This window comes from Excalfactoria chinensis, chromosome 1, assembly GCF_039878825.1.
Source record: "Excalfactoria chinensis isolate bCotChi1 chromosome 1, bCotChi1.hap2, whole genome shotgun sequence".
Classification (NCBI taxonomy): domain Eukaryota; kingdom Metazoa; phylum Chordata; class Aves; order Galliformes; family Phasianidae; genus Excalfactoria; species Excalfactoria chinensis.
In genome coordinates, this window is record NC_092825.1 from 30,982,911 (window position 1) to 31,010,636 (window position 27,726).

Consider the following 27,726-nt stretch of genomic DNA (forward strand, 5'->3'; position numbering starts at 1 on the left):
CCCAGATGTGGAAACTGATCACATAGGGCTGCTGCTGTAAAAGTGATCCTGGTGGGACACAACCAAAGACATGAATATGTATGAACCATTAACAGAAGAGAAAGATGAAATGTTTTCTGCATGTTTTCCCAATTCTCAAGACAAGCTCAGCACCCAGCCACATTCAACCCATAGTGTTGCTCACCACTTCCCACCTGAGGCACCAAGGTGAAACAGATGCACCATCACCATTCCTGTTTGTTGGAGAGAAGAAGCTGATAGCAGCAAAGTCTATGTGCCTCCTTATGGGACAGAAATAGCTTTTTGAAAGCAAAACACTTCCCTTCTTTCTTCCTAGCTGCTACAGGCTGACACCATCCACAAAACAAGCATGTGTAGCATTGGTGAAGAAACACCCAGGGTGAGGCACAGTTTATAAATACTACAAGAAGTCAAAAGCCCCAGTATCTCTGAGGTTGTTATTAAACATGTTAAGCAAATGATATATTAAAGTTTGCAGACGTTTTGTAAATTAACAGGCTGAGTTTTGAGATTACTAATTATATGATTTTACAGAGAAAAAAGACCAATCCAGTCTCAGACACTCAAAAGAACATTTGGCACAAAGACTTTTTATTCTCTTTCTCTCTGTGGGCCTTCTGCCAAATATCTCGACTCAGCAAGAAGCAGTAGCACATGTCTCAGAGCACTCTTCAGCATATGACAGAGTACAAAAAACCCCACATTTTTTCCTCCGTCTCAGGGCTTCAGAAGCCAGTAGTTTACACAGTTTATGGGAAATATGTTTCCCCTGCTTCCTTAGATGACTCTCGTTATTAATTTTCTTTTCTTTCCAGCTGACCTAAATGGTCTCAGGGCACACTGCACTAGATGACAAATTAACGTGATCTCAGGCATACATCAGAGGTAAAAATAAAGGTTTTCTCTCCCCCCATGCATTTGAATGACCTCTGGCTCATATCCCTTGCCTGAAGTAACATCTTAAGAAAAGTGCAGTGAACGGGAGTCTTTATAAAATAGGATTAGCGTAACAAGGTGGTGAGGTAAATTCAATAGTCCTTTTGAACAGCCTGCTTCCAGGCTTCTCATACTTATTAGAAAATAGCTCAAGCACCTCAGTGGGCTTTAGGTGCCTGTGTGGAAAGAGCAGCTGAAGCCCAGTGTAGGACAACAGTAATTTCCCCAGAGAAAAATGCTTCTGAGTCCCTGTGCTCTAATTTCATCTCGACACACACCTAGTCAATTGCAAGTACTCCTGTTACCACCTTTATTTATTTATTTAGGAAGATGCAGAAATATTTAGGCTTTGATAAGATGCTTGCTTCATACTTAAGCACCTGAATGTTACTATTAATTCTGTTATCAAAGTCTTTACATTTTATTCCGCTTTCTTTCTTAAAAAAATTTGTTTAGCATCACTTATTCATCTCAGACTAAAATTCTTCACGGTTAGAAAAGCAACAACCCCTCCACGCATTTGGAATCACTGTAATAAATTCCACTAAAAGAAAACAGAAAGCAATGACTTCCAAAGTAATCAATGCAAACATTTTTTTCTAAGGATACATCTTAACATCTGTTGTGGTTTAACCTGACAGCCACACAGCCCTTCATCCATTTCTTCTGCCAGTGGGATGGGAGAAAGAAACAGGGTACTAAATTAAAACTCGTGGGTTGAGATAAAAACTAAAGCAACAACTAAAATATCAGTGTGTTGTCAACTGTGTTTTCATCCTGAATCCAAAACATTGCACCATAGCAGCTACTATGAAGAAAATTAACTCCATTCTAGATGAAACTGGGACATCACTAAAAAGTGATACCTGTACTGATGAATCATTAAACTGATTAAACCTAGAATACACACTATATTGAAACTACTCTGGCAGTTACTTGATTTCATCCACACAGCGAGGTCAAGGTGGACCTAACAAAAATTGTCAACTTCAAGATTTCCATTGTGTAAAATTTTTTCAAACACACTATTCATAACACTAAGTCACTCTATATTCCTTTTCTGTACAGAAAGGTACTTACATATATGTGTACCCATTTATCTACAAAGAATATTTAAATAAAAATATTCTGAATATATTCTGAAAATATTTTTTACATTCAGAAGAGTGTATAAACTGGGCACATAAATGTGATGAAATTTAACTAAACATCCAGTTCATTTTTTAAATTCCACATTTCCACATTTTAAAAACTCTCAAGATTTTTTGTTGGTTGGTTATTTTTATAGACAGAGTTTCAGTTGGTGTGCCAATCTTTAGGGGTTTGTTTTGGCTTTGTTTTGCTTTGCTTTATCTATTTTCATGTCTGGATAGAGTGGTACTAATTTAAAGATTCTCTAATTCTTCAGTGTCTTTTGTACCACATCACATTCCACTTCACAGCTCTCTAAAGCATTTTCACTTAGTCTGTCAATTAAACCAAAATATCAGATTCCTACCTCGAAATATTCCTCCCACGAATTGCAAGTACACATATACATACTTGTCTTTCTGAAACCTACATAGCTGGGCTTTTTTTAATTATCCTTTCCCTCCCCTGCCTTGTAGGACTTCCCTACAGTACTTCAGGCTCCTACATATGTGTTAAGAGAAACTTTGTAGGATGTCCCAACTCGCAGTTCACTGTCTGAAAAAAAGATCTTAATTTTAAGTTTCAGTTTGCTTCTGTAGAGCCTCAGGGAAGCTCTTTGAAGTGCAGAGTCAGGGGAGGAACTTAACTCAGGCCTTTAGAAAAAAAAAACTGCTAACAAGGCTCATGTATAGTCCTGTGAAATCCCCTCTTTTAGAGTGATCTCCCCTGCTACAAGCTTCTCTCTATGTTATTGATTCCATAAATAGGGAGTCTCTAAGCCATGGGTATGATGAATCAATAAGTAACTAGACAGAGGCTATGAATTGAAGCTGGATGACCTGGGAAGAAGGTAGCTATTCTTCAAGATGGAGAAAAACTAAGCGCATTTCAACTAGAAAAATAAAAGAGAAGAAACTGCCGGGAGAACTATTCAGAGCTGTGCAATCAAGAATATTTTTGCTCAGGGATTCCCAGTAGATAGTACTTTCAGATATCTCTTGCTGCTGAACAGGTATCTTTCAAGATACTTTGAGCAGACTCCCTCTCACATGCTTCTGAAGGAACCCTGGTTGATAGAAGTTGATGATAGGAAACAAATACCACTCTCACTGCTATACAAAGCTAGAAGCTGCAAAAACATCATCATTCCCAAAACACCATACTTTGAAAAAACTGTCAGGTAATGAAGCATCTGAAGTTACTTACATCTTCAAGAGAAGCCTTTTTCAAAACAAGATATATAGTAAAAAATAGTATTCAGGAACTTTATCAGAAAATGAGAATATGGCTCCAAGTTTGGCACTTTATCTTGTATCTCTACAGGTGCTCATATGTTGCATTCCATGATATGAGAGCCCAGACCAGCTTGCAGTCCCTCTTGGTTACTGCCCATCTGTGCAATAAGTCAGGTATCATGTGTGCCCAAGCCACTTCCAAAGTTCTGGCACAGATATCACTGTGCACCTCTTGGGCATCAACATTCCGGGACCATAAAAAGCACACACATAACAGGATTTAAGTAAACTAGTAGAAAATTATTGCCTCTCTTCAAGGCAAGCTTCACACCCCTCACCCAACCCAGTTCCAGCAGCTTCTCTCCATGTTAGCCACCAGCCACATGCATCATCTTCCCAAAAGGTCTGATGCAGCACTCCTCAAATGTAGGGAATGAGGAAACCTCTGAGATGTCCATGCTGGAGATGGCTGATGTAGATGGGAGGGTCAGAAAATGCACCCACAGTTCTCACATCTTTCTCATCACTGTGAGAGGGTGAGGGAGGAGAAAGACAGATGGGCCCTCAGGGGGAAATGAAAATATCATTAAAATACATTTATTAGTTCCACTGTAAACGTTGTTAATAAAATTTTGCAAGGAATCAATGTACAAATAAATTGACATCTGCACAGAAAATAATAACGCCCATATAATAGCTGTACACATTTTTATAGCTGCATATTCTTTGATATTTTTGATACTTTAATGTCAGAATTTCCACACAGAGGTCAATATTAGAACCTCAAAACTTCACCCCTCAAGTCTCTTAGAACTGTCTGCAGTTTAATTAAATGACTGAAAGATCAGTAGGTAGAGAATTATCTGTGGGGCAATTTATATGTACTGTTTCAAAGTCCCAAGGATGAAGCGGAATGCCATGCACAATACATAGCAGTGCAGTACATTTGTCTTCCAAAAACTGTCAGCAAATGAGTTGCCATCTATAAATGTCTATAAATATCTATATGGCCATGCCTATTTTCAAGGTTAGATGAAGCTGTTACAGAGAAATAACCATTAACAAAGTTCCTTAGGAGTACCTGCACTGACTCATGACAAATATTTATACTGCTTTAGCTCCAAAATGCACACTGGAAGAAATAGATGAGCATTAAATAACTGTCCAGGTCTACAGCACTGATATGTTGTGAAGGGAGCCATGCAAAATCTTCTTTAATGTGTGGAAGACTGTCACAAAACATGAATTGCCTCATCTTTCGATTCACCACCTTAAAAAGCTGAACAGCAAGAGATACGCTGTAGGATCTGACAAAATGCCATTCATGAGGAACCTTGTCTGATCACATCCACAAATCTAGCAGGCATTTTATCTTCACAGTGCTCATGACACAAGGAAGTCTTGAAAATAACTTCAGCACATATCCTCCATGTGCAGCTGTAGTTAGAAGAGCATTATAAGAAAAAATAGGGTGGAGATATCAGATACTGAAGATGCAGCTGGAGAGAGCCTATCTTTAGTAGTACTGCCTTGCTTTATAAGCTAAGTATTTATATACTGCATTACCTGAAGCTGTATTAAAGCTAGGTACCTGTAAGATTTAAGGAACAAAAACCACAACAATCAAAAGTGAACACCAAATTGTTTTTCATTTCACACACAGCTACTCTGATTTTTGTATACAGTGACTGCTCTGCATTTGAACTTTTATTTTAGCAAATATGCTGCATAAAATGGATGCTAGATGATTATTTCTGATAATCTGTCTTATCTCCTCAAGGGAGAGGAACATTCACCCACATTTCCTTTCCATCACAGTAATTTGTGGAGTGTAGCAACACACATAAAGGTACTGAAGGTACTGTCATCTGAATGAACAGAAACCAAATTTCAGTTGTGCAGGCAAGGTTCAGAGCCCTGAAAGCAATGCACAGCAGCAACTAAAACCAGCAAAATGAAGATACTGCTAGAGTTTTTGTCCCTGACCATTTTTATCAAATATTATATACGTGATACAAGTACATAAATACATACACAGTCACAGACAAATGAAGCACTAAGTAGAAGGATACAATACTTTAACACAGCAATACACCAAAGCATTTTTATTCACTTTCTGAATATTTATACCACTATCTACTATATTATTCTGACAGCAGAGAAAGTGAAGATTCCATGGTTCTCTACAACAGCAAAGACACATCACCATACCTTGGATATCTATAGCTTTGATAACTAGTCCAAATTGGACATCCCTGTATAATCAATACAGACATACACATAGAAGCAGCCCCAGGAGGTAATATGTTATTTTTACATAAGCAAGATTAGATCTGTCCCTGCAGGACCTGGTTTTAATATGTTGTGAGGCAAACCCCCTAAGGGAAAGAGATACATCACTAGAGTCATGAATTACCTCTTGAGTTGGTCCCTGGTTAGTCAATGCTTTCAGGAGGTTGACCCCATGAGAATTCGGTATCACGATTCGGAAACAGATCTAACAGAAGGTCACTGCTCTACAACCACAGCTGCTTTATGTCTGATAATATGGCAGTATAACTAAAACTAGCTAAAATAAATCCACTGATACATCCTCTACTGCAAAGTTGACCTCTAAGATCTCAGGTATTTGCCAGGACTCAGCAGTGGGGTGACTTTCAGGTCCAAACGTCACACTAAAGTCAGAGGAAGAAGCAACAGGACATTTGAGGCATTTATTTCCCTAGCTATTATTCAGGAGCTTTTGAAGTGTTACCAGTTATGGGAGCAATATATATGTATGTATAAAATTTAGAGGACTCAGATTTGCTGGATTTAAAAACATATCCCTGATTTCTTCCCTCACTGTAGACAACTCACTTTAATAAATGAACATGAAAATAGTCTGAAACTTATAAATATCACCTACAACTGTAAAACAACATTTCCACATTTTTTATTCAGGTTCTCTGTAGGAAAGAAATCTCATGTGCCTCGTCTATCTACTCTTTAATTATTCATTTTTGCTATGCATGGACCTAGAAGATTTTTCCATAAAATAAACAAAGTACAAAGTACATGCCAAATATAAAAAACTTTATTAAAATCTGTTGAAATTGTTACTTCCCAGTGATCATTGTTATGAAAAATGGAGCAATATTTTACAGCTTCGCAGTCCTCTCCTACAATTATTCTATTAGGATAAGCCATAATCAGGTGTTTTCTCATATTTTTTGCATGGGTCGTGGTGCTGTTTTATTCCTAGCACCATGCAGAACAGCAAATTCATTTATAATCACTCCTACAAATTTGTTCAGATAAAGAACAGGTTTTTGGGAGAGTTTTTCTGGCATCCAAAGTGCTGCCTTACACTGCTGCTTAGCTCAGGAGTAAATTCTTGTGATAGATTTAGGCGCGAGTTCTTCACAATAATTATTGTATACACAGTTTAAGAAATCCTCAGTAGACCAAGATATGTTTGCAAACAGAAGCAAGACTAGAAAGGTATTTACTTCAGCAAATTCATTATTTTTAGAACTGTTTTCAGTATTTACTGCCGGTAAAACCCAACAGACTTCCACTGTTCATTTCAAAAAGGATGAAAAAATAATGATGAAGAGAAAATGTCACCCATGATGAAATAAGCTATGAGCTGGAAAAAAATATGATTTCCACGTGCTATTCAGACTAGTCTCGTTTATGATTGCTATGGCTTTTGGCTAAAACTTCAAGTTTTAAATGTTTATAACATGAAGACAAAATGTTGATAGTCTATTAATGGAGGACCCTGGTCCAAATTGTATTTTGCAATTTGCAAAAATTGTGAGCATTTTTGTATAACAAAAGAACAGCTGTTCTAAAATATGGCATTGTTAGAGGCAATAACATGCAGTGGACCTTCTGGTAGTTCCTTTTTTTAGAAGAAAATCTTAAAAGGCACTATTTTAAAAATGCTTTCTTTTTCTTTGAGGTTTAGGTTTTATTTCATATTTGTGAAGTGCAATATTCCAAAGCCCTCTCAGGAAGCTAAGCTCTCTTCTTCAGCCTTTTTCCTCTATACAAGCTGCTTTTCAGAGTAAACCCTGGAAAATGTAATGATGGCACCCTCATGACAGGAGGAGGAGGATGGGAAATACATATTGTCCTTAAATTGTTTAGCAGAAAAGGACATCTAATGGCACAGAGCAAAAACTGAAAAGTCAAGAAAAAGATGAGAAGAGACTGTCCTTGCACCAGAATAATGGGCACCCTCCTAATTTCTCATGTTTTAACTGTTTACATCCCATTCCATTATCTCTAGCATTACAAAGGAGCCCTAACTCCCCTGCCTTCCTGCAGTCCCCACAGGGCCATTCCCAGGGCTGCTATGAGAGCAAGGGGTAAAGGATGCTCTGTGCTATCTAAATGATTCTATGAACAGGAATGGCATAACTAAGATGAAAGGTTCATTCATTTCCTAGCCTCTTCCAGAGCATGCAAGGTACCTTTTCTCATCTGCGATTCAACTTATTAGTATATTATGAGACAAATATGGAAGAAAAAAAAATAAAATAAAATAAAAATTAAAAAAAAATTACTTATTTATCATAGATGAGCATTTCTTGATTTTCCTGTTTTCTGGAAAGGCAGACATAGGCATGGAAACTGTATTTTTATTTTTCTAAAGTGCACTTGAACCAAAAGGAAGAGGGAGGAGATTTACACAGCCTTCATATGTGCAGATGGAAGAATATTATTCTTCTTCCTTCCTTATTTAAACTTCTATCTTCTCTCAGATACAGTTATATTTGTTCTTAATATCTCTAGCAGATGTTCTGGGGTGAACGATGCAATTAAGAAACTAAAATTCCTATTTCTCCCAGATGCTTATTTTCTCAATATTCACTCACTGGAAATATATTTACTTTCCACTCTGTGGTGTCTCACAGTTAGCACGCCTTCTGGGTTCCATTTCACAAAATTTGCACAGTTAATCTGACACATGCCAATGCACCTTAGATAAATGCTTAGCACCATCAATCTTTTTTCCTACTGATAGTAAACTTACGTATCATACCAAAACAGACCAAAGTTTCAAATAAGGAATTTACTTTAAGAAATCCTTTGATTTTGTTGTTCATAAGCACAATGCTTTCTGCTGTCGTTTTTTCAAAGTTAACTTTGGCAGTGCTTAACCTTCCAGCTCACTGAAGGAATTTAATGTTTATTTCAGTCTTTTCTAAGATTCACGCTTTTCACTGAGATGGAATTACTCTTTTACCTGCTTTATCCCTGTTCCCCTTTCTCTAGGCACATACATAGACCAGGGTTCAAATTCTGGCCTTCCCAGCAACTCAGCCAGCCTTCTATGAGCCCTGCCTCTCCTCTTGCACATGGTCCTGGAGCACAGACTCATACAAAACTATTCTAACAACTGCACCTTAAAATCTAATGGTGCAATGTACCCAGGATTTGTGTTGGTCTTAACAGAACACTTTTCTCATGCATATCTTTTCCACAGCTCTGCATTCACCCAGAATAACCCACACATTCAGCTTTATACTTCAGTCATTCAAGGACACTTGATAGCAAAGCCATAAGTATTTTGCAAAAAGAATTCTAAGTCTATTGCATTTACTTGAGAACAATTTCAGTACAAGAGTTATACAAATCTATGGGGAAAAAAAGAACAAGACAGATTTGGCAGCTCCTGCCTCAGCCTCCTCATCGCTACAGTCAGAATTCTTGCTCAGTCTGGTAAAAGAAAGCTGCACAAAGCAGACTGCTCTTTTATGATTTTCCTGCTTTCTGTTATCCAAACCCCCAAGCCAGCCTCCCTTCTCCAGTCAGTATGCTGTACCTTTGTTCCCACCTATGCAGAGAAGAGAGTTTTTCTCAGTTGCAGTCACCTCTCTATCAAATGGTACTTCCACACATGAACTGGAAGGTCAAATTTTTAGTATTATCTTTCTGCAAATTTCAAGATTTTTTACTGTGTTTCTGTGTATTTAAGCTCAATGAGAAGATATGGAGCAAATGACAAACCCAAGTTTTAGCATCAACAATTTCTTAATGGAAAAAAATGTCAGTTGCAGAAGGTTATGCAGATAGATATAAATGAATCTGTCGCAGACAAAATTATGTCAGCTTCTGACCTGTAACACTAGACACTATTTGAGAATTAGAAATAAAATAAAATCTTTAAAATTTTACTTGGACATTATGACTCTGGAACTAAAGAATAATTTTTAGGCAGATAAAGGAACTGTACCCAAACTGTGACTTTCTGCTGAGACTTTTGAAAGTTCCATGTTTCCACTAGTTTGTGTACTCTTTGGCATATCAATTCAGGGAAGTATTCACAACTAGACTGGAGGTTTAAATTTCCACTTTGTGAAAGAAATGAGCTCTGACAGGTGTTTCAGAGAACTGAAGAGAGATGCCTCTCTTAGGCATGATGTGAATAGTTCTCTGAGTCTTCAGTTATGTTTGAAAAGCACTAAGTGTTTTGCAGAGTTACTATAAATAAATGATAAGCATTTAAAAAAAAACACTGAAATGGGCCACATAAGCTATTTCATCAGTGATGACCTTGTGTTTTTCTCTTTCACCCATCCCTCTTGATGCTGCGTGCATGGACACTGGCAGAGACAGGGTTTGCTGCTTTGGATCTGTTGGATTGTGCAACTTGGGCTCAGATCAACCCATTGATCTTCAGCACAAATGAGACCCTTTTACAAACCTCCACTACAGAGAAGATTGCCACAGTGAGCATTAAATAGAAAGTTTTTCCCAACCCCCCAGTGAATAAAACTAAAAACAATTGTTGCAGGAGGAAACTTTACAAATTGCAATGAAAAAAATAAAAAAATAAAAAAATACATAAAGGATTTTTGTCTTGTAATTCTGCAGAATAGCTGACTGATTCTGAACATTTTCTTGGCACTTGCATGACTAAAGAACAGCTGTTCAAAAATATGACTTTGTACAAGCAATCACTTAACGCTGCCACAGACTAAATTCAGTGAAGAGTGTCAAGAGAGAAGGGCACAGTCTTTAGACATCATCAGCAGAAAATTAATGCAGATGAAAGATTGATTAACATATCCCCTGGATGCTATAGAAATAATCTCCACATGGGATGAAACTTTCCAAGCGCAAACCTCCAAACCTGAGTATGTGAAATCCCCTGAGCAGGATAACAGGTGTGTGCAATAGATAAATACAGGGTAGTCATTATTGCATGTATGGAATACAAGTTAAAAACCTGAAGAGTAGAACAAGAGACCTCATGACTAGACTAGAATTCAATGGTAGAATTTGACCTATTTCCACCATAACAGTAATTTTACATATTAGGTTTGTGTTAAGGATCAGACTCTAATTGTACTCTGATGTTAGCCCATTATGTTGGACCTATAAAAAAGAATTCAATCTTAATGCATTTAATTTGGACAAAACAAAAGGTAAACTATGATCTATTCAGATTTTCTATTCTATTATATTCTTGTTTGATAGTCTCAAACATTAATAAAATATTATGAGACTTTCCCCAAGGAAAAAGTGGAAAAAAACCAAAGCTATCATGATAGTAGAGAAATAACTAATTGGTTTCTCCACCAAAGGAAGATCATCTCATGGTCTCAAACACAAAAGATGTAAATATTTTTCCTATTTACAGCTCCTATTCCATCAGTCTGTACCTGAAGGATCCTCCCTAAAGACAGCACAACCAGTATAATCACAATGAACAAAACTGTTTCCAGAAAGGGCAGCAAGGCTGGGGAGTGAGCACAAGTGGCAGGAGCATTCCTATTAGCTCACTGCAGTGTAACACAATACTCATGGTGCATGATAAGAGTTAATCGGCCAATTAATAGTTCTGTAGATAAAGAAGGTTGTATTTTAAACCTGGAAATGCTAGAAAAAGCACCAGTTTCAATAACATAGAGCTATGTGCTATATTAATTGAGCACTTATCAAGTTAATGAAACAATAAGGAAAATTCTGAACAACAAACCCAAGAGACTGTTGCTATTAAAACAACACTAATAGAAGAAATGCAACTATCAGGAGGCTAAAAAGTCCTTCAGAACTATTTTTATGGGTCTAGTTAAAATGATGAATGAAAATGTAAGCTCTATGTTTCATCCGTTAAAGATAAAGAAATTTAGCACAACATATTAGTTAGCATACATAACAAATCAGCCAAGAATACAAAACTGGAAAAGTAGATAGGATTTCAGTATTTAGGAAATGTCAATGTTTAATCTAGATAGGACAAGTAACAGCAAGGTAAGTAAAGAATCAGTGGGTTTTCCTTTTTTTATTTTTAGCATCATACAGTATTTTCCTAACAAAAATTAAGGGAGATATTAGTCTTCAAAAAATGGAAATCTGATAAAAATATCAGCTGATTGATGGGAAGCTATTCAAGGAAAAATAATATAGATAATAAATAAAAGTGCTAAAAATGTTAAAAAGCCTGGCATTTCTGGCTGTGAAATCAACAAAGTATGTAACTTTACAAGATTATTATCTTTTGTGCAGTCATCTCCTTTCCACTGCAACACAAAACCTGAATGTATTTAAAAATAAATATTATCATATAACTCGTGAAAAGCTAATAATAACTTGACATTGGGATTACAGGATCAGGTCCAAGTGAAGAACCACTATGCATTTCCATTTTAGCTGTCTTGGAAAAACATCAAGAAACCATAACACTAACCAAAAATAACAGGAAAAAAGAATAAATAATCCCTAAAAAAGGAAGATGTCTGATATCTTATTTCTACTCTCCAGCTTCTCTCCTCATGGCTACCTCAAGAACAGCCCAAGCTTTGACCTCAAGGTGGTGGTGGTGTAAAGGAGGACAAAAATGAAGGCAACCATTTAGTGTGATGGATGTTGTAGATGCTAACGAGGCTGAACCTTGTAGTACAAGCATATAGGCGGTAGCGGGGCTTTTTCGGGATGTGACGGTGATAGTAATCCAGCCTCTTCCGTCTCAAGGTACATTGGCGCGCATTTCAAACGTGCCCTAGGGGGCGTAGACGAAGTAGTAAGGTATATAAGGTATTGATTACTCCTAATAAACGCCATTTTGCCACGTTTCTTGATGAGTCACGGTGGTCTTTTGGCTCTGGCAGAGGTTTCGCAAGAACCTGGGAAATTGGGGGTTTCCGAGTCACGGCAACAGATGGAACTGGTAGCACAGACAATAAACTGGCATAATTCTGCTGCTGTCTTGACTTCTGTACCTACACCCCAGTAAACCATCAGAACTATTGTCATCTTAGTGGCCAGAGAAAATTATTTTCTTTTATACTCTGGCAGAATGCCAAGGAGTACTATCTACTGAATTCTAACAGATATTTTATTAACATTTTAGATTGTACTGACAGATACTGATATGAAAGTGTTTGACTGACTGTGTTCTATTTTATCTTCAAGCAAATGGCAATTTTGGGATCAGGTTCTGATCCTGATATAACTAAAACTTTCAATTAATGCTGAAGCCAGATAAGAACATCTAATAGCTTTCTTCCTCGTGTCTGCTAAAATGGCTATGGCATTCCTTTTGTTTCTATATTTAAACCTTAATTAGACTCAGAACTAAGTTAGTGAAAGCTGCACACAAAGCATTCTCATTTAAGAGAATCTATCTCTGGGACAAACTCTCACAAGAGATAAGATTATCCATGTTTGAGCACATTTGGCATATTTGACAAAAGAATTTGTTGAAGCAGTACTGACAGATCAACAATACAGGAGTGAATGCCACCATCTAATATTTTGACAACCCACAGCAACATTTTCCAGCATCATCTGATAACTCCTAAGACATCCACATGCATCTCCCTGTGCTTGCAGTTTCCCTTTTCTAAGAATTCAGTTTTCTCCCACCCATCAAGAACCTGGGAATATACAGAACAACTCTTACATCCTTTAATAGGCTCACACCTACAGAAATCACATATTAGACACATACAGTGGGATCCAATCCCACACAAAATGTTATAGTGTGGGAACATCAAAGAAGTGCAAATAGAGACATGGTATTCCTGCTGCTTCATGTCAGAGCCTATCTCATGTAGCTGGTGGGATCTGCAGTCAGGGCACTCTTTAGCTCAAATATATTCAAATGATACTAATTATGTCTTCAAAGAATGCCACTGCCTCCAATAGGACTCTTTCAGGAAGGAGCACATAGTTATCTTGTGCTTACTTAGCTGTATGGATGGATGTCTTTGGTGTGGTTTAGGTCTTCTGCACTAGTTCATGCCTTTAAAACTGAATGCAAACAGTCTCCATTATGAATGTTGTCTTCTACACAGCATAACATTCTCAACAGAAAGAGTATATTTATACCAAAGCTCCATAGCCTCACATTTCTTTCTACAAAAATATAAGAGTATGAATATCTGGGAGGTCTCCTATGTTTCCACAAGGGCTGTTCTTATCAAGCACCAGAATCCCCTAATATGCTGAAATGAAGCAAAATAGACAGCATATTTCTGTCAATAACTTGCACAGTCTTAATCCAAAAATAAGACACAAGACTAAAGGGCTGATAGAGTCCTTCACCCACCTCTCTGAATGACTGTAACTTCCACTGCAATTACCAGCAATAGAACCTGTAAAATATCCTGCAGTGTTCTAGTTTATATAGCATTCAAGAAATTTTTACATGATTTTGCATACAAAACACAAGAAGGCCAAAGTCAGTCTCGGGTCTTTGTTGGACCTTTTCTAACAGAGCACTCTAAAACTTCAGTAAAAAAAACATACACAGATATATCTTAAAACAGAGAAAATTCAGTGGTTTTTAGCAGAAAGCTGAAGATAAATAAAAGAACTTATAAATAAATCTGCCCTTAGTGTCATGGTTTTGTGCTGTCAATATTCTACATCATGACATCATGTGCGGTATGAACTGTTTTGGTGGTATAAGAAAGTGTAACAGAGGGTATGTGGAAGTGTAACAGAGGGTATGTGGAAGTGCAACAGAGGGTATGTGGAAGTGCAACAGAGGGTATGTGGAAGTGTAACAGAGGGTATGTGGAAGTGTAACAAAGGGTATGTGGAAGTGTAACAGAGGGTATGTGGAAGTGTAATAGAGGGTATGTGGAAGTGTAACAGAGGGTATGTGGAAGTGTAACAGAGGGTATGCGGAAGTGTGGAAGGTTCATGCTCCAGATCTGTGGAATGGCAGCATCCCGAGTACTCAGCCCTTGGAGGAAACTACATATCCCAGGGGACAACTCGGCCAGAGATGAATCACCAGAGGAGGAGGACACACATATAATCTCGCTCCCAGGCTGGAACGTCCCTCTTTTCGCCCTGTCTATCGCTTTGGAGCGCTCCATCCCTGCTGTCTCGCTCTATCAGCAACGTTCCAGCCTGTCGCCTAGAGATTGCAGTAGGCCCCCGGTTCTCCGGGACTCTTTTTTTCTCTCTTTCTTTTTCTCTGCCTTGTTTGATATAGTAGTTGTAGTTATATTGTATCATATTGTGTCTCGTATTTAGTAAAATAAGTTCTTTCCTTAGATTGCTGCCGTTGTTTTTGTTCATTTCTCCCCTTCTAGGGGCAGCAGCCTCTATCACGGATAAATCTAGATAACCCGATTACACTTAGTCATATGGGTTCTTCTATCTCGGTCTGCCCTCGCAGCAGAAACCTTTGACACAGTCACATACAGCTCTTTAAGTCACTTTTATTCCATCATCTCAAAAGGCTGTGTGCCTGTTCATTGATCTTTGCAGTCATCCCCCAGTCTTTGCTCCTGTTGTAGGCATCCTGTCTCCATCCTTTCCAACCTGACCACTCATGTCCTCTGGAGGCTTTCTCACAGAGTCATAGCAGTATAATTTGGCCTGTAGCAAGCAATCAGTATGAGGCAAACACTGTTTTCTGCTCCATGGCTTCATTTTTAAACATACAGTAAACAGAAAATCAGGAAGACAAATAAGCAGAACTAGACATCAGTACCCAGAAGCATCTCCACTTAGGCATCGTCTTGGCTAAACTTCAAAGCTGCAGGTACCATAGCAAAGTTTTGTTCTGGGAGCCTAATGAGTGCAGACCAGTACTAGACTTTAAATGCCATCATCTATTCTGAGTGTGGGATCACGTGTTTAGCATTAGATTTACACATAGGAAATGAGATGAATGTCAGTTGATGGATAACTAAAAAAGAATCTATCTAGAAGAAAATCCAGCACAAGGGTCAGACAGTATCTTTAAGGTGTGATTCACAACACTGAGTCTGCACAACATTCACCATCATGCCTCAATTCCCACACAATTTGTGAACAACAAATACGACATAAATCCCCCATTAAGCCACCAAAAAAATGTCCTAACTCACCAGTGAATTTCACTCCTTGTGCATAGAATGAGTAGGAGGGCACTGAGGTAACACACATAGGCCATTAGCACACATTTTAACAAAGTGCAATATTATCTCTGCTTAGAACAGATCAATTCCACACTCCAGGGGTCAGGCAGAGCCAGGAGTCTGTCACACACTGACTCAGTGCAGTGTAAGCATTATTGCACTTGCAATGAGAGCCCCAATGAACATAGGCTCAGACTGAAAAGCATCCTTAATTTATTCACATGATTTTGTTCTGTTATCAACGTAAAAAGAATAAATAAATAAATAAATAAATTGCAATTATGAAAAGCTCAAATAAATCCAGATTCTGACAGAGTTTTATTTAAGGTAGAATCTGTGTCTGCTAGTTCTGCTTCTTGTCTATACAGGAGTGCTTGTAAGGGGTGTATTGTTATATTTCCTTCTCAAAAGGACCAGTCCTATACTTGAAACCTTTAAAACAGGTTAAGATACACTGGTCACCAAATCAACTCATGTTCCCTATAACAGAAAGAGCAAGGAGGCAGTGATGCTGAACTGATGCCCGCCTGCTACATCTGTCATTGAAGACAATATGTTTGCACAGGTTTATTTGCTTTCCAAGGGCAAACAATAAGTAGGAGGATCAGGATCAGTCCCATAATATAAAACCCTTATGGATTTCTTGAAGTAAAAATCTTCTGGCTGCCCTCGAAGTATATCAGTTTATAGACATTTAACATTGACAACATCCTTTTGGATACTGACATTCCACGCTTTACTTGCCTTCTCATATATAGCTGTGACAGCACAAGTGTATAAGGTACTGCAGGCAGATTCATAAACACACTTGCTAGGGAAGTTCTTCATAGCATGTGTTCCCAGTGAAATTAAAAGAAAAAGGTTGAGTTTCTGCTCCTTTTTAGAAGTCAAGATTAAAAGGTAAGTTTTGTGTTTTCTTTTAAACACCATGAGGGCATAGTTTTAGTTCCTAGTCTTTCTTTCCAGACTGATGAACTTTTAACAGTCAGCCAAAACAACGAGGGAACAGACGTGTCTTGAAACCAGTCTTCTCAAGAGGACTTGTTACTTACTTACCTGACACCAAAAAGCTGTAACCTGAAATCCCAGATGGCAGCTTTGGCCATTGCAGCCTCAACTGGGCTTTATGGCCTGGTTCCCTATCTCATCTTCTTGAGGCTTTGCTTCTCTCACTGCTGACCTGAAATTTCTTGTTTATGCCATATCACTAAAATAAGTGCAACAAGTCTACAGATGGCTTGTCAGAGTCAGCTGTTTGTATCACTACTGAAGTCTGTCTGGAGAGCAGAACGCTCATTAAACGATTTTTCACACGTTGATGATCTTTCCTTCTTTTTCTTTCTCTTTTTTGACAATAGCCTTCAGAAAAAGAGATGGGTTTAAGAGCTGGTGCAACTGATGCGTAATATGACTAAATCAATAGAGGAAAGTAAAGATTTTTTTAAATGTAGATTATTGATCTGTGAAACTGTAGGGGCTCCTTCAAAGTCATTAGGGTTTGTCACGTCAATATGTTAGTAAGGACTCCTGTAAATGAAGATTAATGATGCTAGGGATAATTATCACTGAAGGAACACACTTTTCTCAGTATTTGGACACTTTTGGTGAAGGTGAGCAGTGCCAACTTCTTGAGTGCACTTTAGTTCCTTTTCTGTCATTTCGGTAGGGGGAAAATGTTTTTGGCAAAATGAAAGTTAACTCCCAGTTTCCTTGGAAGTGGTAGTTGAGCTGCCTATCTTTGACTTGTGCTTTAAAAAAAAACAACCTTATGTAAGACGAGTGCAGCTGCTTTGGTGATCTACTATACCTATGACAAAATCCTCCTGCATATGCTTTTTTTTTCTCCTAAAATAAGCTGGACATGCACAATTGTTGCTTTTCTAAATGAAACACTCAAGTCATCTTTCTTCTTTTTATGGTTCCCTGCAAGACATCTTCATGTATTTTGCTAAATAACAAGTTATATGACAAGTCATAACTTAAAGAAGCACCAAAGCTTTTTGTCAACTTGCTGAAACATAAAGCATTCCCTTTAAGTTAACAAGCTGACTTCACAAAGGATGGGGGGAGGGCAGGTCATGCTCATATTTTTTATCCAAAAACATCCAGCTGACATCTGGTCATGGCTGGTGTACCCTAGGAATCAGTACTGAGGCTTGTCTTATTCAATATCTTTATTGATGACCTGGACTAATCAATTCAGTGTGTTTTGTCAGTAATTCTGTGGATGATACCAAGTTAGCAAAAAGTAACAATCTGCCTGGGGGTAGGAAGTCCCTTCAGAGGGATCTGGACAGGCTGGATAGATGGGCCCAGGCCGATGGGATGAAGCTCAGCAAGACCAAGTGCTTGGGGCACAGTGGTTAGAAGACTGTGAGGAAGAAATGGATCTGGGGGTGTTGGTCGACTCTCAGCTAAATGTGAGTCAGCAGTGTGCCCAGGTAGGCAAGAAGACCAATTGCATCCTGTCTTGTATCAGAAATAGTGTAGCCAGAATGAGCAAGGAAGTGATTGTCCTTCTGTACTCAGCTCTTGTAAGGCCACAACCTGAGTACTATGTTCAGTTTGGGGCCCCTTACTACAAGATTTTGGGGCCCTGTAGACTGTCTAGAGAAGTCAACAAAACTGGTAAGGTGTCTGGAGCACAAGTCTTATTAAGGGATGAGGGAACTGTGATTGTTTAGTCTGGAGAAGAGGAGGCTCAGCAGAGACACTATTGCCCTCTACAATGACCAGAAATGAGGTTGTGGTGAGGTGGGAATCTACCTCTTCTTCCACGTAAGCAGTAGGACTACAGGGAACGGCTTCAAGTTGCACCAGGGGAGGTTTAGGTTGTATATCAGGAAAAAAAATCTCCAAAAGAGTGATCAAGCACTGGAATGTGCTGCCCAGAGAGGTGGCTGAGTCCTTGTCCCTGGAGGTTTTCAATAAACATGCCGGTGAGGTACTAAAGGATGTGGTTTAGTGGGGTTACGTTGGTGGTAGGTGAACTGGATGATCTTTGAGGTCTTTTCCAACCTGATTCTATGATTCTATGATCAAATGTAACATTTTGCAAATTATTTCTATTCTACAACTAGGGTTCAAATCACCAAGTAGTGTCCAGATAATAAATAGTGTTGCTCTTCTACATTTTCCTTTGTATGGATATATGAAAAGTTAAAATCAACCGGGGATTTTCTTTTTTCTTTTTTTTTTTTTTTTTTTTCTGTCCCCAGAAATTACCTGGTGACAGGTTTCATTCATCAGTTTTTCAAGAAGAGTGGTAAACATGCTTTGATAAAGTTTCTGTTGGACAGAAGCAAACACAGCTTGATCAGCCTTTTGTGGATAGAATAAAAATGATCTGGATATGGGCTTTTTGATTTCTAAAGAAAGATAATCAAAGACAAAAGAATTATGAATTCATGCTAGGATAGCTTGGCTGTTTTCCAACAAGCTGTTTTCTTGCAAGCCAGAACACAAATCCACATTCTAGTTTAGAGAGAGAACAAAGGCTGAGCAAAGTTAATCAACAGGTTTCCTATCGGGCACGATGCCCATCTTTGGTGATCTGCAGGACTATATCAGATTATACCTAAATCACAATTTGCAGAAGATTTTGCTTAAAGTTCCTCTGCATCCTGAAGTCTTCAGTGAGTATTTCAAAGAAAAGCATCTTCACACAGCAGAAAAATATCCAGCAGTTAGATATATAAAAGTACTTGCTCACAGAATTCTATCATCAGAAAGAACATTACAAAATGAAATCAGATGAACTGATTTGTTTTATTAGTGCCCAGGTGGCCAAGAAAGCCAATGGCATCCTGGCTTGTATCAGGAATGGTGTGGTGAGCAGGACTAAGGAAGTCATCCTGCCCCTGTACTCAGCATTGGTGAGGCCTCACCTCGAGTACTGTGTCCAGTTTTGGGCACCTCAGCACAAGAAGGACATGGAGGTACTGGAGCAGGTCCAGAGAAGGGCAACGAGGCTTGTTAAGGGCTTGGAGAATCAGCCCTATGAGGAGAGACTAAGGAAGCTGGGGCTGTTTAGTCTGAGGAAGAGGAGGCTGAGGGGAGACCTTATTGCTGTCTTCCAGTACCTGAAAGGTTCTTACAGTGAGAGTGGGGCAGGTCTATTCTCACTACTGACTTGTGACAGGACGAGGGGAAATGGCCTCAAGTTGCGCCAGGGCAAGTTTAGGTTGGATATTAGAAAGAACTTCTTTACAGAAAGGGTGGTTAGGTACTGGAATGGGCTCCCCAAGGAGGTGGTTGAATCGCCATCCCTGGATGTGTTTAAGAGCCGCTTGGATGTGGTACTCAGGGATATGATTTAGCAGAGGTTTGTTGTTGTGGTATTGTTTTGTGGTTGTTTTTTAAGAGATAGGCTACTGGTTAGGCTGCGGTTGGACTTGATGATCTTCAAGGTCTTTTCCAACCTGAGTAATTCTATGATTCTATGATTCTATGATTAGAATCATTTCTTATGTTTAATTCCTTACTTCTTAGTAGTTTATGTCTCATTCTTCTTTTACACAAATTATTAGAGTGTATTCTGATCTCAAATAAGAGGATAAACAACCAAAAGACACTCTATGAAAAAGTGGACTTCAAAATCACATCATATAGCAGATCACATTTCAAGATATATTGGTCTAAAAAATACATTAGTTAATAGATCCAGAGAGCCTTTTCCATTCCGTAAGGACAAAGAAAAAAGAAAAAAAGGAAAGTTAGTTTTGTGTTTGTCCTTGTACTTCTGCATTTTAAGGAACAACAATGAGGAAGAAAAAATTCACATTGTCAAAGTTTTGATATAGCTTTTGGTCCAGTATTAGGAATGAAGCATAGAACATTGACAGTACGGGAAAGTAATAGAGAAACAATCACAAAACATATTATTGATGAAGTTAGCCCTGACACTGTCTAGTCGACACAGTACACAGTAGCAACATTATGTTTCCAAGATTCATTGCAGGAATTTATCAGAGGCACATATAGAAACTACTCAATATAACTATTTTATCATATATTTGATTTCTTGATTTGCCCACCCTCTTACACCACCGTTTCAACTATTCCATCACTAGAAACTGATCAAGAAGAGATAAAATCAGAGAATGCTGAAAATTGAACTGAAATTCTTAAAGTCCCCCAAATTAATAAAAAAGTCCCTTGGGTACTGATTTGTGAAACAGTACAAAAACACATAAATATAGATTAGAGGGAAAAAAAAAAAAAAAAAAAAAAAAAAAAAAAAAAAAAAAAAAAAGAGGTCCTACAAAGTGGACACCTGAATTTGCTGACTAAATTTTGAGGCACAACAATATAATATAAACAGAATTTCTTACCTTTATGATGATTTGCTCCAGATGCTAATTTCCCCCACAGCGTTACAACAAATATTATTATTAGCAGCTTTCCTTTTGTTGCTTTCTGTAAGTATCTCTTATTCATCCTTCAAAGAAAAATACATAAAAATAATTACTTCCCTTAATATTTCATTAAAGAACATTTCCCAAATTAAGGAGAACTAAAAAATTATGTGTCTGGTTAACATCTCTTAAGTCCTAAATTGTGATTACCATTAAAGGAGTTATACACAGCATCAATATAATCTCTCTCCCCATTTTGTCATCATTCCTCCACCCTAGTCAGCATCGGGAGAATTCAACACCTCCATCAGTTTTATACTAAGGCCCAAGCAATGGTGGCTCTGCAACAGGCTTTGCTAAACAAAAGCAGTTCCACTGGTGCCTTTGGGCCAGTCATGTGTAGTGGATTTTTCAGCTTTTGGGATTGTGACTCTTTTTGGATTCTGCTCATAAGTCATAAAGACATAACAGATTTTAAAAGATTTCCAACATATATACCAACCAATCCATGGGAGAAATCCTGTCAGAAAGATTTGAGTAGTTTGGCACAATGGCATCAGACAGGCAGACTCTCTAGTCTCTCTCCTGTCTGTCCAAAGGGTAATGAAAAAATTTGATTTATAACACCAAAGGAAATTGCACACAGCTACCCTCATCTTGCTCAGGGATGTTTTCACTGCACCATCAAGCTACTGTGGTGGTTCAAGTACAAGGTAACATAGCTTATTTCTCAAGAACCTCCTTCAAAGACAAAATACCTCTCTCCCTGCAACAAAGACACGTTCAGGAACACAGGCTGTAGTGCTTAAGGATTACAGCTCTGCAGAGAATGGCAGGAGGTATAATAATGAAACCTTCTCTCACTTCTCATTCTTTGTAGAAGAACCCTAGGGATCTGGCTAAGAAACAACTCAGCACAATGGCCACGTTTCTGCTGATAAGTCAATGGGACAACAATACCTATTCCATCTCACTTATACTAGAAAGGATGCAAATTTGGTCACTTAAACAAAATTATTGCTGCTTTATAATGCCTGGAACTAGGCTGCCTTCTCTTTCTGAGCAGAAAAACAAACAAACATTGCTTCAGTATGGTTTCACAGTTATCTCCCATTATATTCAAAAGAAGCCTGGAAGAATTTGTGAATATCTCTTTTGCCCTACCCATGTACAACACTATCTCATGCAACTACAAGCTCCATGAAAGGCAGACCACTACTGTAAAATGGAATTAGCCAGCAACCTGTTCAAAGTCCCAAATCTCTTTTTATTCCTTCAAAGCAATTCCTTCCCTCTGAGCAAATTGCTTTCTAACAAAACACCATACACTAATAAGGCAAGCTCCAACACTCCACAACTGAGCTCATGGTTCCCAGACTCATAACCAGACCACTTACCCCAGAGCTGTCAACCTGGCTCTCTGAGAGATTGTAGAACAGTGTTAAGATTCCACAGCAGGCTGTATGCAACAAGACATGGTGATTCAAATTAACAGCCCACTGGGGATCATACTAAACCCTTTTAAACCTGAATTCAGGGCAAAAAGAGCTTAGCATCCTCTGACAGAAGTCACACATCTACAGTACGTTTGCCAGAAGTTCAGCTATCATGTTTATAAAGAAAAAAGAGAGAGGAATAAGCAAGTACTTTATCCAGGATTGTGGATGTTCCCTGTGAAATCCTGACTGATTAATAATCACTATGGAGGTTGCAGTGTGCTGTGAACCATACCAAGCTGTCTTGCACTGATTCCAGTGCCTTCACAGTGTAAACTATATATTTATCATCAGCTCCACGTTTATGAGGCACTCAAAGCTAAAGGGAAATATATTATTTTTCACTGTAAATAATAATAATAATAAAGAATACACATTCAAGCATATGTCCTTCCACAGCTATGAAAAGTACATGAAATAACTCTTTCACTCCTGGATTGTCTTACTACCTCTACCACTGCTGGTGCCAAGTCATTAAAATGAAATTTTTCTTCTTCACCTACCCTACCCTACATAAAACCCCGTGGGACTCAAACCATTAAGCAAACCAGACTGTAATGCAGTTGCTGCAAATGTACAGCTGAAAAATACATAAGGAAAAACAGCAGCAGTGGGAACAAGGAGAGAACACCAACCTATCTGCGTGGGAACAGCAGCCCCTCAGGGTGGCAGAGTGAGAATACAAACCTCTGCTCACAGCCCAGCACCCAACGAGATGGAAACCAGCACCGAATCTAGGAGAAGCTGTTCTGCAAAGCTAAGGAGAGTTTGAGCCTTGATGCAGCAAATCTGGGATCACTATCATTGCCAGGTTTCCCAGTCCTGAGAAAAACAATGCACTATTTCTGTACCACAATACTATTGCATTAATCTGCATTATTTAAGGCATTTATCCTTCAGAAGGACAAAAACACTATCTTTTAGCAGTCCCACAACAGGCACAATTAAAAGAAAATCAGTGCAAGTAGCAGTTCCAGATGGAGACTAAAAGTTCAGGGGCCATCAGCAGAAGTATATAAAAAAAGTCTCCTAGTAGTTAAAGCATCCATAACTTGCAGCAGCTGCAATAGAAAAAAGCTGGAAGATAATGCTAAATTTCAAACTGATTAGGCAGTGTAACAGTAGACTTGGGGTTGTGAGCAGTAGCCAATCACAGTGGCCAGTGTGGCTGCATAAGCACAGACAAGGCATGAAGCACTGCTCCCTGAGAATGGCAGAAGTGTCACAGCAGTGCTGGAACACAATCAGAAGCCAGACTGTAGCTTTACAGCCTTGGAAATAAACAGCAAAGAGTTTGCAGTCTAAGAAACTCAAGGGATTGGGATGGATACATCTCATCAACAAAGCAGGCAAAAGATAACAAGGAGAGACCATGAGATTCACTCAGTATCTGAGAAGACAATAGAAATAGAAAACATTTGGCCTCATCTTTGAAATGCAACTATTAGCCCCTGTAACTCTGCTCATGTCAATTAAGTGGATTCAGGAAATAAAATTCAGTCCATTACTGTACCATTATTGCACTAACATAGCAGGCTGCGTTAAATAGAACAAATGAGGTCTGAAATGAGGTCTGCTTTTCCTAGAGGTGATGCAGAGCTGCACAGACAAAACTGTAGCTGTTAATGTGAATGGTTTTCTCTGTGAGATATTCTTCTTTTCTATTTTCCTTTCTTTCTGCTTACAGCCTTACTGCCCCCAATAATGCCACATAACCCAAAGGCAATCAAAGCTAAGAATAGTCATGCTGCAGGAGATGTTTACATTTGGAAATCAGCTTTTTACCAAAAAGATAAAATAAAATACAACCCTTATGTGTAACAAACATTTCCTTCAGTCTTTAACCCCAAAATATTGGAAATAAGCCCAATGAATTCTCAGCACTTTCAGTCAGACAAAGAATTGAAAGGCTGCCTCGTTTGAGTTCATTTTTCAATGTGCTCAAAGGCAAGAAAAGAGAAAGATGGCTTTTTCTGAGGTACCAGGGACACACTCAAAATAAAGCAAACACAATTTACCAGCAAAATTCATACAGGTGGTGGTTTGAATGTGAGATGATTGTTGTGTGACTGGCTCTTCACCAACACCAAAACAAAATGAACAGATATGAAAGATTTGCTGCTTTTGCTCCAGAAAATTCCTTTCCTCTGATATGTACTCCATGAGACCCATCAGGTCCAGTATCATGGACTTGAGGATAGGTTGTTTCAGCAATGATTCAATGACAAAAGTATCCAAAAAGCTGATGGATTTTTTTCTCAGGGTGAAACTGCATCTGATGCTGCAGAAAACCTTCACATATTATTGTGTCAGCAGAAACCCTTCTCCCTGGCCTCCTTGCATCAGATGCAGACTGTGAACACACAGGCTCTCCTCATCTCTGCTCCATTTCACTGTCAGCTCTCTCTCAACAACTTGGCTGCACTAAAACTGCCACAAGCAGACATATATCTCCAATATCCACTGCAGCAATGCAGCTTCCATAAACTTTTGACTTTCTGCTTTCTTCCTTCTTTGCTACTGGGCGTGAGACCAGCCCACCTTACCAATGGTTCTGAAATAGAGGAGAATCACATGGGAGTCACTTTACATTGTACAGCCAGAGCTAAATTGCCTTGCTTTCCTATTTCAAGAGAAGTGTAACCTCATGCAGTCTTTATTGTTGAAGAAGGAAAAAAAGTAAGGAAATAATAGCTTTCTTTCTTCCCTTTAGAGCTCATACACAAATAAAGTTCTCATCTGTTTCCTGGGAGTAACAGCAATTTTCTCTCTTTCGCCTTTTCTTTCTCTCCTTTACAAGTATCAGCTTCTGTGAAGCTTTTCAGAATTCATTCATTCCTGTTTTACATATGTAGAAACTTTTAGTGTCACTAAGACCCATTTGTCTTCTGCAAACATGTATACCCTGTGAATGCAAGTGTTCATAAAGAGAAGTGTAAGACTATTTCTCTACTGAATCCTGATGAAGTGATTGAGACAAAAACTTGACAGAAAATTAGTCCCACATTCTCTCACTTTTCTTTTTACAAAAAAGAAATAATATATATTTTCTACTTCAGAGAAACCCTAAACGAGTAAATGAGTAGAAGAAACCACTTCTGACCTGATGTCTCTGCTACAGAAATAACGCAGCCATTTAAATTATGTTCCGTGCTGTGCTGAATATTACATTATTTATTAGCTGTGTTAGTTTCATCATCCCACGCAATGCAGGTCTTTGCAGCTTTATTTAGCCTTTACTCTGTAAGCTAATGCAGATTTTAAAATGCCCCTGTGGTGGATAAGGTCACTTTGTTAAAGTAACACCGATGTGACCCCCGCGTGTTTGCATATATATAAATTCCCTCTATGACATTCCTGTCATGTTTGCTCAGTGAACAAGTAATTTGCCACTCTCATTACTTCAGGTACAAGGTAGCTTGTGAAAATCAATCTTCTTTCTGCTTCATACATCACAGCCTGTAACAGACACAAAGTGCATTCTGATTCTGAAATGAAGCCAGGGGAAAAATACAGTCCTATTCTCATAAACTACTGCATTAGATCTAGGTGGGAAGAAAAGAAAGAGAAGAGGCATTTAGCCCACTAAAGTGTGCAAGTTTTACATAGGAGTCAGACAGGAATTCTCTATATGCAAAGTAAAAGTGGTCTTTCTGTTCAGAAAGTTGTCTTTTACCAGTGTGGATCCTTTAATAACAGAATACGTAGCACTAGGGAGCCTATGTGTACTACTGAGTAATATTCAAAGAGAGTTAAAACATTGCTGGCAGATCAATACAGGTATCATCGCCGTTGTTATTTTCAGCTGAAGAGAAGTGGAATCAGATTGAAAAATTCTAGTCTTACTGACAAAAGTTTTGAAAGGTTACTGGGCTAATTCTTAAGAAACCAAGGCAAATGCATTCTTCACAAAAGTATGTAAAGATTTGATCAATGCACACATCCGTACTTATCTTTCACTTGAATGTGAGTCTTAAGCACATACTTAAATTTAAGCACATACTTTCCCTAATAGAGATGGATGTACATAAGCTTTCCTGAAAAACTATTTACATGGTCAGTTTCTGTAAGAAGATACAGTCTGAAAACTGTAGGAAAATAAGAGAGAGGAAAATATCTCAAACATCTGAGAAGTTAAGAGTTAAGGAATATAGGAAAATATGCAAGAATTGAAATATATGTATATGTTTGCATACTGCAAACAGTTTCCAGTTGCTGGAACACTGAAGACAGATGCACATAAAAGTAGATACATTTGCCTATAGTAACTCATAGCACTTGGATGTTAAATTTACATAAATATTATTGTTTCCAAAAACTGCTAAGCATGGGTGCTTAAGTTGGCAAAGGTAGAAAATGCTGTAGCCCATGCTCAGTGTACCACCTCTCCACAGCAAAAGCCCCTATGTGTTTTACAAAGACTACAGGCAAAACTTCTTCCAAATGAGTATGTATGGCTGTGATGATATTACCTTGAAAACCCAGATGTCACTGATGAATGGCCTAACCTCTACAGTGCTATCAGTGTTAATCTCCCTTGCTTCCAGATTAACACCAGTTCTTTGTAGACACAATTGATTGCAATTTTCACCTTCATTAATTTTCAGATGCAACTCCTAACTGAAAGCAATAAAGAAAACAGAGAAAGAGGAAACAAAAAATGCAGCATCCTCCTAGCCAGTGCACGGATATACTGAGCTGCATATGTATTAAATTCCTTTTTTTTTTGTCATTTTGTCAAGAGCAGCAAAGGACTGCTCATCAGCTGAACACTGTCAATGACATATTACAAAAATACACACAAAGAAAATTCCATGATTTTTGCAGGGTTAGATTCTGTACTTCTATGTATTTATGAAAACAGAAGCAAAAAATTAACAGAAAGGCATATAAAGTTAATAGAAATAGCCCAGCATTACACCACTGCATTCCGTTCATCGTGCTTTTAAATGTCTAAGATTAAACATTAGAAAATAAACATTCAGAATATTCTGACAGCTTTAGTGCCCAGTGATGTTCTACGCCTGAGTGAAGTAAGTTCTCACACATATAAGTGCCCAGTATTAGACAGTCCTCAGGCTCCAATTCTCTAATTCATATCATTTCCTCTGTTGTTATTATGCCATTTTAAACTCTCCAGTTCCTGTGTTTAAGGGGTTTTAAGTTGTAGGGGGCACTGTCTATTCAC

General features: G+C 38.3%; 1 protein-coding gene across 2 annotated transcripts in view; it reads right to left on the minus strand.

Annotated features, from left to right (window-relative positions):
* Nucleotides 1-27,726, minus strand: part of TAFA2 (TAFA chemokine like family member 2) — a 177,604-nt gene that overhangs the window by 31,781 nt on the left and 118,097 nt on the right. For both annotated transcript variants that reach the window (XR_011902857.1, XM_072329467.1), the window contains exon 2: nucleotides 21,019-21,125. Coding sequence is in view for 1 of the 2 variants with exons in the window: in XM_072329467.1 (XP_072185568.1) it covers nucleotides 21,019-21,124 (106 nt within the window). In the remaining variant the exon portion in view is untranslated. The remainder of the gene's footprint in view (nucleotides 1-21,018; nucleotides 21,126-27,726) is intronic.